This window comes from Nesoenas mayeri (genome assembly GCF_963082525.1).
Source record: "Nesoenas mayeri genome assembly, contig: SCAFFOLD_35, whole genome shotgun sequence".
NCBI classification, from domain to species: Eukaryota; Metazoa; Chordata; class Aves; order Columbiformes; family Columbidae; genus Nesoenas; species Nesoenas mayeri.
In genome coordinates this window covers 605,116-618,368 of record NW_027659961.1, presented here as the reverse complement: position 1 = coordinate 618,368, position 13,253 = coordinate 605,116, and the positions used below count along the sequence as shown (strand labels likewise).

At 50.1% G+C, this 13,253-nt stretch overlaps 2 protein-coding genes across 2 annotated transcripts; one reads left to right on the top strand and one right to left on the bottom strand.

Annotated features, from left to right (window-relative positions):
* Positions 1-890: 890 nt before the first annotated feature.
* Positions 891-2,006, top strand: LOC308052591 (olfactory receptor 14J1-like; the record flags this gene model as incomplete). Its single annotated transcript, XM_080364653.1, has 1 exon — positions 891-2,006. One exon carries the CDS (start codon positions 891-893, stop codon positions 1,707-1,709), a length of 819 nt encoding a protein of 272 aa, XP_080220779.1. The 3' UTR covers positions 1,710-2,006.
* A 10,320-nt stretch (positions 2,007-12,326) lies between these two features.
* Positions 12,327-13,253, bottom strand: LOC308052558 (olfactory receptor 14J1-like; the record flags this gene model as incomplete). The annotated part of the gene is made up of 1 exon (XM_080364631.1): positions 12,327-13,253. One exon carries the CDS (start codon positions 13,251-13,253, stop codon positions 12,327-12,329), a length of 927 nt encoding a protein of 308 aa, XP_080220757.1.

Here is a 13,253-nt window from a genome sequence, read left to right as displayed (position 1 = left end):
ACAGGGAGCAGACCAGGGACAGACACACAGCTGCAGGCAGCACAGACATGGGCAGGGAGAAGGAGCTCCTACCAGATATGCCAGGGACGGGATTTAGGAACCCCCCCCTGCAATCCCCTGCAGTTCAGACACATTTCCCAGTGCAACCCCTGGTCTCCTCTCCTTCCTAGCAGACCCTCTGCACCAAAGCCATGGGGTCCAGGTCACCAGTCTCCACCTCAGCAGCTGGACCTCAAGGTGAAGGGTTCCTGAAACGTGGTACGCAAAAAGGGTGCTAAAAGTACTTGCTCTCCAGTGTCATTATGTGAGTGGCAGCAGCACAGCCGGGTCAGGAGAAGGTTCCACAGCATGCCCGTCTGCCTTTCTGTCCTTGCTTTATTTTCTGGTAGCACTGCATTGTCCTTCCCTGTTTCTCCACCTGTCCCTGGTGCTCTTGCTCTCTGGGGTTGGGGTGGGAGTGTGGGTCACTTCTTGTTCTGACATCTAATCAAGAGGTCTTGCCCCAGAAGTGTGTTCATGAAAAATAGATGCCCAAGTTGCATTTTAAACTGTGACAAACTGTTTTTCTAATCTCGTAGGAAGACAGAATTAGCAGAAACATCTCATCATCAGGGAGGGGATTTTTCATGAGAAACAGCATGTTTATTTTCCTCAGAGAAGTCTCCACTAACTTGTCACTGACTTTTCCTCCTTGCACAGTGCCCCATACCCACAGGCAGCCAATGTCCAACAGCAGCTCCATTACCCAGTTCCTCCTCCTGCCCTTCACAGGCACGTGGGAGCTGCAGCTCTTGCACTTCTGGCTCTTCCTGGGCATCTACCTGGCTGCCCTCCTGGGCAACGGCCTCCTCATCACCACCATAGCCTGGGACCAGCACCTGCACACCCCCATGTACTTCTTCCTGCTCAACCTTGCTCTCCTCGACCTGGGCTCCATCTCCACCACTGTCCCCAAATCCATGGCCAATTCCCTCTGGGACACCAGGGCCATCTCATACTCAGGATGTCCTGCACAGATCTTTCTGTTTGTCTTTTTAGCTTCAGCAGAATTTTATCTCCTCACTATCATATCGTATGACCGCTACGTTGCCATCTGCAAACCCCTGCACTACGGGACTCTTCTGGGCAGCAGAGCTTGTGTCCACATGGCAGCAGCTGTCTGGGCTGCTGGGTTTCTCAATGCTCTGCTGCACACGGCCAATACATTTTCACTGCCCCTGTGCAAGGGCAATGCCCTGGGCCAGTTCTTCTGTGAAATCCCCCACATCCTCAAGCTCTCCTGCTCACATTCCTACCTCAGGGAACTTGGGCTTCTCATGTTTAGTGCTTTTTTGGGGGGGGGATGTTTTGTGTTCATTGTGGTATCCTATGTGCAGATCTTGAGGGCAGTGCTGAGGATCCCTTCTGAACAGGGACGGCACAAAGCCTTTTCCACCTGCCTCCCTCACCTGGCCGTGGTCTCCCTGTTCATCAGCACTGCCATGTTTGCCAACCTGAAGCCCCCCTCCATCTCCTCCCCATGGCGGCTGGACCTAGTGCTGTCTGTTCTGTACTCGGTGGTGCCTCCAGCAGTGAACCCCCTCATCTACCGCATGAGGAACCAGGAGCTCAAGGAGTCTATAAGGAAAGTGATAACTGTTTGCTTTTCAAAAGCTGTAATAAGTGACCTCCTGCTTCTGCATGTCACTTGTAATATAAAGCATTACTAGTTCAACCTGAGTTCTGTAGATTTTGTGTTGGGGTTTTTTGTTATTTTTTTTTCCTCTTTGGTGTTTGCTTTTCTTGCCTGTATTAATGCTATCCACAAGCAAAAGAATTTGTCTTCTTATGGCTGTGTCCATATCTACTTGTCTGGTGTGTCCCATAGTCTTTGTGTAAATAAGGAGCTGTACTCTCTGTGTGTATAAATGATGTAAAGGACCCCGCACTGACTTGTTTGCCCAGAATCCTCTCTCTGGGATCTCTGGGGCTGCAGAAGCCATGTCTGTGTGCTGAGGGGGAGTGAGCAGGAGCCACCCTGAGCTGGGTCTTCCTCCCACCCTGCCCAGCATGAGCCTGCAGACTCACCCCATGGCCCTGGGCACCACAGCCCACTTGCTCTGCAGAGTAGCACCGCCAGCTCGCAGCTGTATGGAGTGTGGGAAGGGGGGCAGGAACAGCTGTGGGACCAGTTCCAGTTCCAGTGTGGCTGCTCTGCGGGCTGGGCTGGGGAGAGGGCAGGGGGTGGCACAATTCAGGAGGGGGTAGGAGGGCTGAACTGGCAAATGCCCCAGAGAAGAAAATACCAGTGAAGGGCCGAAGTGTGTGAGTGTGCAGGGCTGGCATGCAGCAGGGTCCTCTCCCAGCCAGGCCTCCTGGGAGAGCCCTGAAGCACCAGCAGAGCAGGGGCTGGTGTGTGCCCATGTTCATGGGACAACCTGGGGAAACTGGCCCAGCACAGTCACCACAGACCAGCCCCTCAAAACCACCATTTCCTGCACTGGCCCTTCATCTCAGCTGAGAGAGGTTGTTCATCCCTCAACACAAGGACACTGAATGAGTAACTCAGAAGGCAATGTTTCCACTGTATGGATGAGATATGAGCATGCATATCATGTACATAAGATGAACCCGACTCAGTACAAACCCCATCAGCAATTCCTGCATGTTCCATGAAGGCCTGAATGCAGCACTAGGATGTGCTGCCTTGAACTGAGGTCCCCATGTCTGTTCCTCATGACGTGGGACATGAGGATGGCCATGCCTAAGGATCTGGACATGCTGGATCATGGGGCTGAGGTCTATTGTCTGAGGCTTAACAAAGCCAAGTGCTGGGTCCTACACTTGGGTCACAACAACCCCAGGCAGCGCTAGAGGCTCAGGGAGGAGTGGCTGTAAAGCTGCCTGGTGGAAAGGGATATGCAAGTGTTGATGGATAGCTGGCTGAATATGAGCCAGAATGTTTCCAGGTGGCCAAAAAGGCCACCAGCATCCTGGCTTGTATCAGGAATAGTGTGGCCAGCTGGACTAGAGAATGGATTTTGCCAATGCTCTCAACACTGGTGAGGCTGCACCTTGAATCCTGTGTTCAGTTTTGGGCCCCCCATCTCAAGAAGGACATTGAGGTACAAGAGAGAGTGAAGAAGAGGCAACAAAGCTGCTGAGGGGCTGGAGCACAAGTGTGATGAGGAGCGGTTGAGGGAGCTGGGGCTGTTCAGCCTGGAGAACGGCAGGCTGAGGAAAGCCTTATCGCTGTCTACAACTGCCTGAAAGGAGGTTGAACATGGGGGGTGTTGGTCTCTTCTCCCAAGTAGCAAGTGATAAGACAAGAGGAATTGGCACCAAATTGCACCAGGGGAGGTTTAGATTGGATATTAGGAAAAAATATTTCCTGGAAAGGGTTGTCAGGCATTGGAACAGGCTGCCCAGGGCAGTGGGGGAGTCACCACCCCTGAAGAGGTTTAAAGGTGTTTAGACGAGGTTCTCAGGGACATGGTTTAGAGAGAGAGCTGGGCTGTAGTTGGACTCAATGATCGCAAGACTCTCTTCCAATCAGAGTGTTCTATGATTCTATGATTCTGCCTCAGATGAGAGTCCACAAAGCCAACTCAGTTATGGACACCTGGCACAACCCTGACATTTGTGTGTGTGACTCTGGGAACAAACCCCACTGACCCAGTGAGATTCACCTCAGTTGCCCTGTGATTCTGGATTGTGTTTTCAAAATGACAGTGCAATCGAGGAGGTTCTGGCATCCCTCAGACCCATCTTCAAGACAGGCAGGAAGGAGAATGGGGAGAATTACAGGCTACTCAGCTTGTCTCTGTCCCTGGGAAGGTGATGGGACAAGTCCTCCTGCAGGCACTTGAAGGACAAGAAAGAGACTTGTGAACCAAAATGGACAGGGGAAAGACAGGCATGTTTTGTGTATGAAATTGTGCCAGGCCTTGGACATGGTCTCTTGTGGTGTCCTTATAGCCCGATTGATGCTGTTTGGGCTGAAGAAGTGGATGCTTGGTGGGAAGTTCACTGAAACATCAATCCCAAATATCATCTGCGATGCAGTGTGCTCTGTGCAGTTAGTGTGTCATCCCCCAGTGACCAGCATTTGGGCCAAAACTGCTGAAGGTCTTTATTCTCCCTTCTGTGCTGTGACGGAGATGATGCAAAGCTGAGCGAAGACCTTGGAGAACCTCACCTGGTCACCCTGCTTTGGGAAGGACAGTAAAGCAAGAAGATGTCCAGGGCTCCCTTCAAACCTGGCTGACTCTATGATTCAATGAATCTTTCCCCTGGACACGTTTTTGAATATAGAATATCTGCAGAAAGGAAAAAAAAAAAAAAAAAAAAAAAAAAAGAGGCAGAAGAGGAGACAGAAATGATGTCAACATAAAAACAACAGTTGCTGCAAAGAAAGTTTCTCCACTCAAACATTTAGAGGGAAATACATTTGTTTGATTTGATACAAGCATACTATTATCTGGTCAGGCCCTGGGCGATGGGAAGGGGGATGGATGGGTTCGGTGTTATGAGGTCAGTTGTGTCTCAGACACTCATAATCCAGGCGGAATCACGTTACTGTGAAGGGACAGTGGCGTCAGTTCTGTGTCTGGAGGTGACAGCCCAGCAGCAGGGACATGGCTGGAAAAGAACCTCTGCCCAAGGGCCCACAGGTCTTACCCAGGAAGAGAGACGGGTTGTCATGTCCATCCCACCTGAGAACATGACGGGACATGGCAGGGACATGGTCGTGTCTGTCAGAGAAGCTGAAAGGCCAGCAACACTCATGGTATTTGGAAGATCATGGCGAGGTGACTTCTCTCTGGTCAGGTAAAAGACCACAAGAAGCCTAACGGGTTGGGTTCCCTGCATGAAGGGCAGTTTATGAGATGGTTGAGCTTTTCTTGATAGTGGGAAGAAGCAGGAAAGAGAAAAAAGGAGTCTACTTAGAAGGTGAGGACTGGATATGAGGAGGAAGAAATGTCACTGGAAGGGCAGTGCTGTGGTACAAGAGATGACCCAGAGGGAGCTGGATCAGCCCATGGTTTGTGTTCCAAAGAGCAGCCAGTGAGGGTGCAGACACATGACAAGGAGCACTCGAGTGAGGAGTGCTTTTCACTCACAGTGTTAGTAGAAAATATATTTGACAAATATGAACAAGGTGGGGAAGCGAGATGGGTTTCTACAGCCTGTGGGAAAGAGGGGCAGGTGTAGGACTATGTAGAACACGGTTCAGTCTTGGTCAGATCCTGGGTGCTAAGGAGGGGGATGGATGGGTGTGGTATTGTGAGGTCAGTTATGACTCAGACACGCATAATCCAGGCGGAATCATGTGGCTGTGAAGGGACAGTGAGGCCAGTTGTGTCACTGGGGGTGACAGCCCAGCAGCAGGGACATAGCTGGGAAAGAATCTCTGCCCAAGGGCCCACAGGCCCTACCCAGGAAGAGACTTTGGAGATGGGTTGTCATGTCCATTCCACATAAGAATACGATGGCACAGCAGCAGGAACATGGTCGTGTCAGAGAAGCTGAAAGGCCAGCAGCACTCATGGGATTTAGAAGATCATGGTGACATGACTTCTTTCTGGTCAGGTGAAAGACCACAAGAAGCCTAATGGTTCGGGTTCTCTACTTGAAAAGCAATTTCTGAGATGGTTGAGTAGCAGAAAAAAAGCAAGAAAGAGGATAAAATGTCACAAAGTGACTTGGAAGATGGAGACTGGATATCAGGAGGAAGAAATTTGCCTGGAAAAGCAGTGCTGTGGTGCAAGAGGTGACCGAGAGGGAGCTGGATCAGCCCATGGTTTGTGTGCCAAAGAGCAGCCGGTGAGGGTGCAGACACAGCAGTGAAGGTGCAGAAATGCTGGGGTGAGAGCAGGTGGGGAAGCGAGATGGGTGTCTGCAGCCTACAGGGAAAGAGGGGCAGGGGCAGCACCGTGTAGAACATCCTGTGGTGGAGATGGCAAAGGGCAAAGTTGTTGTCCCAGTGTTGTCCTTCCCTGGGCCTTGCACACCCACATCCCACGGTTCCAGGAAGAGCCCTGAGCCATGTGTTTACATCTCAGCTGTACAATGAAAACATGGACTTTTGACCGAGTGTTTCATAGAATCATAGAATGTCCTGAGTTGGAACGACCCACAAGGATCATCAAATCAAACTCCTGTCCCCACACAGGACACCCCACAGGTCACCCCATGTGTCTGAGGATGTTGTCCAGTTTCTTCTTGAACACTGTCAGGTTGGGGCCATGACACCTCCCTGGGGAGCCTGTTCAGTGTCCAGCACCTCTGGGGGAAGAACCTTTTCCTCATGTCCAACCTGACCCTCCCCTGGCACATCTTCCTGTCATTGAGTGGAGCAGGAATTTCAAGGATGTTTGAAGAGGTGCCTTTAAGATTTCACAAGTCTATGTTCTATAAAGACAGAGGTTCAACTTGTGAAGCACACAAGGCTAAACCTAAATTAGTGTGATTTGTGTTTTTTAAACTCTGGGTACAGTCACTTAAGTGTATTTACAAATCTCCTTCTTGCCAATCTTCCCTTATCTTCCCACACCTACAATTAGTGTCATACTCAGTATAAAGCTTGAGCTGACATTTCTGACTGGTTACTTCCATTAGTTCAGATTTGCCAGGTACTTTGGTTAGTTTAGTTTGGAAGTTCCGTTCTGCTGGGAGTTTTGAGTGACTTTTTTGCTGTTCTGCCATTTTCCACTTGATCCTTGGGCCTTTTTGCTCTGTCTTGCTGAGATTGGTTGTTTGGGACCAAGGTGCTCCTTTCTCCAGGACTGGCTGTTCCGTGTGACTGGAGTTACATGATGCATTGCACTGAGTATATTTTCTTAATTTAATTTAGTTTGATTTTTTATATTTCATTTTAATTTTTAAATGTCATTTCATTTAATTATATACATAGTAGTAGTAGTAGTATATTATACTATTTTTATTGTCATATCAAAATGCTATTTCTGAACCCACGAATTTCTCCATTCCCTTCGGTTATCGTCCATATCACACTTAATAGGTTGGGGGAGTACGTGAGCAGCTATTGTGGTCATAGTTGCTGGCTGGGGTAGAACATTGACAGGGAAGGATAGTAGTGGATCAAGAACTCTTGAAAATCACTTTCCAAGATGATGGCACTTTTTTTTTTTTTTTTTTTTTTTTTTTTTTTTTTTTTGTAGTGGAAAACAGCATGAGAAAGGAAAACCATCAGAAACTGCAGCTCTGGAGGTCAACAATGGAGCTCAGGATCAAGAAATGTCATTCTGAGCACAGTGCTGTGGACATTCAGAGGGACTCTGGATCACCCATGACTTTGTGTTTCCAGGAACAGCTAGTGAGGATGGAGAGACAGCAGCACAGGTGGGGACACACTGGGCTGAGAACAAGGTGGGGAAGCGCATGGGGTCTCTACAGCCTGTGGGGAAACAGCCACAGGCCTGGGACAGTGCAGGATGGACCATGGTGGACATGGCCAAGGGCGCTGGCAAGGCTGGATGTCCCTGAAAGAGCCAAGGTCTTTGTCCCCTTGGCTATGGCTGATGTCCCTGCCAGCGAGGCCTAAGAGGAGACACATGGTTCTCATGGCCATGGCACCCCATTGCCTCCTTGCACCCCCAGGCAGTGTCACAGCATTGTCCTGCACTGGGCATCGCAATCCCCACAGCCCCAGGAAGAGCCCTGAGCCACACGTGAGGGACAGGATCTCCCTTCCAGGGGCAGGGGCTCAAGGCTTGACCATTGTCCTTCATCAGACAAGCCAAGGGCTTTCTCAGCATCAGAGCTGCTGCCCTTTGCCTTTGCCTGATGCAATCACTGCCTCCAATTATCTGCTCTAACGAGTCCCTGGGAGGCTTTGTCAGTAACAGCCCTCAGTGGGGCCCATTAATGCTTCAAGGTACTTTGGAGTTTGCTTCTGGCTTGAACTTCTTGAGCAGATTCTTCAGTCTGTGCTTGATATCTGAGGTTCATGGACTCAGCACCAAATACATCATGGGGCTCATTAAAATACAAAAAGTCCTAACGAGCAATGTTTCTTTCTGTAATTTTCTTCACATCTTTCAGACTTGTAGAACTAACTGGAGAGGTTTCAATGGGACACTTGCTGATGAAGGTTTCAAAGAAGATTTCATAAAGGAGAGTTTTTTCTTTCCAGGGTATTTTCAATCACTTTCAAATGTATAGAAGCAGTGACAGCAGCATACTACACTGGACATTGATCCCGAGGGTCTCCTGGAGACATCTGGACAGGCAGGAGAACAGTCCTTGAGGCTGGACACTGTATGGACAACCTGGCTCCTCACCCCCACCCCCAGTCTGCCGGTTCCCTCATTGGCCACCAGAGATTGCATCACTTTTCCTCCATCAGACTTCTCCACTGAGCTCTGCAGGAGATGCTGCAGCTCCTGTGCACCAGCTCCCCCTGCTCTCCTGTGCAAACACTGCACAGTTCAATGAATAGCAAAACACTTTCCTCAGCTGTGTGTGTAAGTGGATCTGATGAGGTCCAGCATCCACAAGGGACACCCACACAAGAACTGCTTTAGACAGAGAGACAGGAGAGGACAGAAATAAACACAATGAAGGTGTTGACTGCCATGTTAATTAGAGCTCTGAATTACGGGGCAAGTTTGTAACTCCCTGAAGCTCAAAGCAGAAATCAGACAGTTGAGAGGCCACTGAATGACCAAAGAGCAAGTGGAGGAGAAACCTGAGAGCACTGGGAAGGTCAAACGTCCAGACAGTGCTGGAAAGTTGTCCTTGGACAGGGACATTTAATCAGGAGAGGTGGGAACTCCTGAATGATAAGGGAGATGAAATACTAGAGTGTTGGTAATGTACAGGGGAAGACCAATATTTCTTCTCCTTCTCTTATTAAACTTCCCCATAATTCCCTTTTTGGCTTTTTTCTTTTAAATTTTAATATGTTAACAATACATCTAAACAAAAATCTTCAATCAAAGAAAATAACAAACCAAACAAAGTAAACAAAAACACCCACAAAACCAAAGCAAAACAAAAACCAAACCAAACAACCAAGAACAACAACCAAAACCAAAACCCAAACCAACCAACGAACCAACGAAACAAAAATACCAAAACAAAAAAAAAAAAACAACAAAAAAAAGTGGAGGTTTCCAGGCATCAGTCATCACTTGTCTCACCATAAACAGCCAGGGCCATTTTAGGGGCCCAGTGTACTTGAGGTGCTGGCCTGGGATTGGCATATCTCACACAGGACCTGGGGAGACCAGAGCACCGTGCAGTGCAGGTGGAGCCTGGGCAGGGGCACAATGAAAACATGGACTTTTGACCGAGTGTTTCATAGAATCATAGAATGTCCTGAGTTGGAAGGACCCACAGGATCGTGGAGTCCAACTCCTGTCCCTGCACAGGACACCCCACAGGTCACCCCGTGTGTCTGAGGATGTTGTCCAGTCTCTTCTTGAACACTGTCAGGTTGGGGCCGTGACACCTCCCTGGGGAGCCTGTTCAGTGTCCAGCACCTCTGGGGGAAGAACCTTTTCCTCATGTCCAACCTGACCCTTCCGCTGGCACATCTTCCTGCCATTCCCTCATGTTCTGTCACTGGTCACCAGAGAGAAAAGATCAGTACCTTCCTCTCCTTCTCCCCTTGTGAGGAAGCTGTAGCCACCATGATGTCTCCTTTTAGTCTTTTCTTCAGCTCTGATGCTCAGAAACCCCTTGGTTTGCTTTCTGAAGCAGAAAGGAGGAGCCATGAGCTCCAGACAATGGGAAGGGGGATCGTGTCCCTCACACACGGCTCAGGGCTCTTCCTGGGACCGTGGGATGTGGGTGTGCAAGGCCCAGGGAAGAACAACACTTGTACAACAACTTCCAGCTTCCCCATGGGGCTGCAAGGAGGCAGCGAGGCCCCAGTGCCATGAGGACAACATGTCTGTTCCTGGGCCTCAGTTGCCGAGACAACTGCCCTGGCCAAGGGGACACAGACCTGGGTTCTGTGGGTCCCTTCCAGCCTTACAGCGCCCTTTGCCATCTCCACCACAGGCTGTTCCACACGGTGCTGTCCCTGCCCCTCTTTCCCTGCAGGCTGCAGACACCCATCTCGCTTCCCACCTGCTCTCACCCCAGCATTTCTGCACCTTCACTGCTGTGTCTGCACCCTCACTGGCTCTTTGGCACACAAACCATGGGCTGATCCAGCTTCCTCTGGGTCACCTCTTGCCCCACAGCACTGCCCTTCCAGTGACATTTCTTCCTCCTCATATCCATTCCTCACCTTCCAAGTAGACTTATTTTTTCTCTTTCCTGCTTCTTCCCACTATCAAGAAAATCTCATAAACTGCCCTTCATGCAGGGAACCCAACCCGTTAGGCTTCTTGTGGTCTTTTACCTGACCAGAGAGACCCCTTCCCAAACAGGGTGACCAGGTGAGGTTCTTCAAGGTCTTCGCTCAGCTTTACATCATCTCCGTCACAGCACAGAAGGGAGAATAAAGACCTTCAGCAGTTTTGGCCCAAATGCTGGTCACTGGGGGATGACACACTAACTGCACAGAGCACACTGCATCGCAGATGATATTTGGGATTGATGTTTCAGTGAACTTCCCACCAAGCATCCACTTCTTCAGCACAAACAGCATCAACCCGTATATGGACACCACAAGAGACCATGTCCAAGGCCTGGCACAATTTCATACACACAACATGCCTGTCTTTCCCCTGCCCATTTGGGTTCACAAGTCTATTTCTTGTCCTTCAAGTTCCTGCAGATGGCTGCAGGAGGACTTGTCCTATCACCTTCCCAGGGACAGAGACACGATGTGCAGCCTGTGATTCTCCCCATTCTCCTTCCTGCCTTTCTTGAGGATGGGTTTGACGGATGCCAGGACCTCCTCGATTGCACTGTCATTTTGAAAACACAATCCAGAATCCCAGGGCAACTGAGGTGAATCTCACTGGGTCAGTGGGGTTTGTTCCCAGAGTCACACACACAAATGTCAGGGTTGTGCCAGGTGTCCATAAATGAGTTGGCTCTGTGGACTCTCATTTGAGGCAGAATCATAGAATCATAGAATACTCTGATGGGAAGAGAGCCTTGGGATCATTGAGTCCAACCACAGCCCAGCTCTCGCACTAAACCATGTGCCAGAGAACCTCGTCTAAACACCTTTAAACCCCTCGAAGGGTGGTGACTCCCCCACTGCCCTGGGCAGCCTGTTCCAATGCCTGACAACTCTTTCCAGGAAATATTTTTTCCTAATATCCAATCTAAACCTTCCCTGGTGCAATTTGGGGCCATTTCCGCCTGCCCTATCACTTGCTACTTGGGAGAAGAGACCAACACCCTCCATGTTCCAACCTCCTCTAAGGCAGTTGTAGACAGTGATAAGGCTTCCCCCAGCCTCCCCTTCTCCAGGCTGAACAGCCCCAGCTCCCTCAACCACTCCTCATCACGCTTGTGCGCCGGACACTCAGCAGCTTTGTCGCCTCGTCTGTACTCTCTCTATTATTTCAATGTTCTTCTTATGATGAGGGGCCCAAAACTGAACACAAGATTCAAGGTGCGGCCTCACCAGTGCTGAGTACAGAGGCACAATCACTTCTCTAGTCCTGCTGGCCACACTACTCCTGATAAAAGCCAGGAAGCTGTTGGTCATTTTGGCCGCCTGGGAACACATTGGCTCCTGTTCAGCCACTATCAGTCCATACCCACAGATCCCATTCCACCAGGCAGCTTTCCAGACACTCTTCCCTGAGCCTGTAGTGTTCACAGAGTTGTTGTGACCCACGTGCAAGACCCAGAACTTGGCCTTGTTAAACCTTTCCCCACAGAGCCCTTTCCCAAGTGACCTGAGCTATGCTGACCTGGCCAGCTGTTGCTGCCCCCCTTCCCATGCTCTATACAGCTCCGACCTGGCGGTGCTGCTCTGCAGAGCAAGTGGGCTGTAGTGCCCAGGGCTATTGGGTGAGTCCGCAGGCTCATGCTGGTCAGGGTGGGAGGAAGACCCAGCTCAGGGTGGCTGCTGCTCACTCCCCCTCAGCACACAGACATGGTTCCTGCAGCCCCAGAGATCCCAGAGAGAGGATTCTGGGCAAACAAGTCAGTGCAGGGCCCTTTATTTCATTTATACACACAGAGAGTAGAGCTCCTTATTTAGAAAAAGACAACGGGTCACACCAGACACGTAGATACGGACATAGATATAAGATGAAAAATAATTTTGCTTCTGGGTAGCATTAATACATCAAGGAACACCTAAAACCACAGAAAAAACCAAAAAACGTACAGAACTCATGTTGAACTAGTAATGCGTTATATTACAAGTGACATGCAGAAGCAGGAGGTCACTTCATTACAGCTTATGAAATACGAACAGTCATCACTTTCCTTATAGACTCCTTGAGCTCCTGGTTCCTCATGCTGTAGATGAGGGGGTTCACTGCTGGAGGCACCACCGAGTACAGAACAGACACCACCAGGTCCAGGGAAGGAGAGGATGTAGAGGGGGGCTTCAGGTAGACAAACATGGCAGTGCTGATGAACAGGGAGACCATGGCCAGGTGAGGAAGGCAGGTGGAAAAGGCTTTGTGCCGTCCCTGCTCAGAGGGCATCCTCAGCACGGCCCTCAAGATCTGCACAGAGGACACCACAATGAACACAAAACACACAAATGCGAAACAGATAGTGAGCACAAGAAGCCCAAGTTCCCTGAGGTAGGAGTGTGAGCAGGAGAGCTTGAGGATGTGGGGGATTTCACAGAAGAACTGGCCCAGGGCATTTCCCTTGCACAGGGGCAGTGAAAATGTATTGGCCGTGTGCAGCAGAGCAGTGAGAAACCCAGTGGCCCAGGCAGCTGCTGCCATGTGGACACAAGCTCTGCTGCCCAGGAGTGTCCCGTAGTGCAGGGGTTTGCAGATGGCAACGTAGCGGTCATACGATATGATGGTGAGAAGAGAATACTCTGCTGTTGTACAGAAGGCAAATGAAAAGAGCTGTGCAGCACATCCTGAGTATGAGATGGCACTGGTGTCCCAGAGGGAGTTTGCCATGGACGTGGGGAGAATGGTGGAGATGCAGCTCAGGTCAATGAGGGAGAGGTTGAGGAGGAAGAAGTACATGGGGGTGTGGAGGTGCTGGTCCCAGGCTATGGTGGTGATGATGAGGCCGTTGCCCAGGAGGGCAGCCAGGTAGATGCCCAGGAAGAGCCAGAAGTGCAAGAGCTGCAGCTTCCATGTGTCTGTGAACGGCAGGAGGAGGAACTGGGTGATGGAGCTGCTGTTGGACAT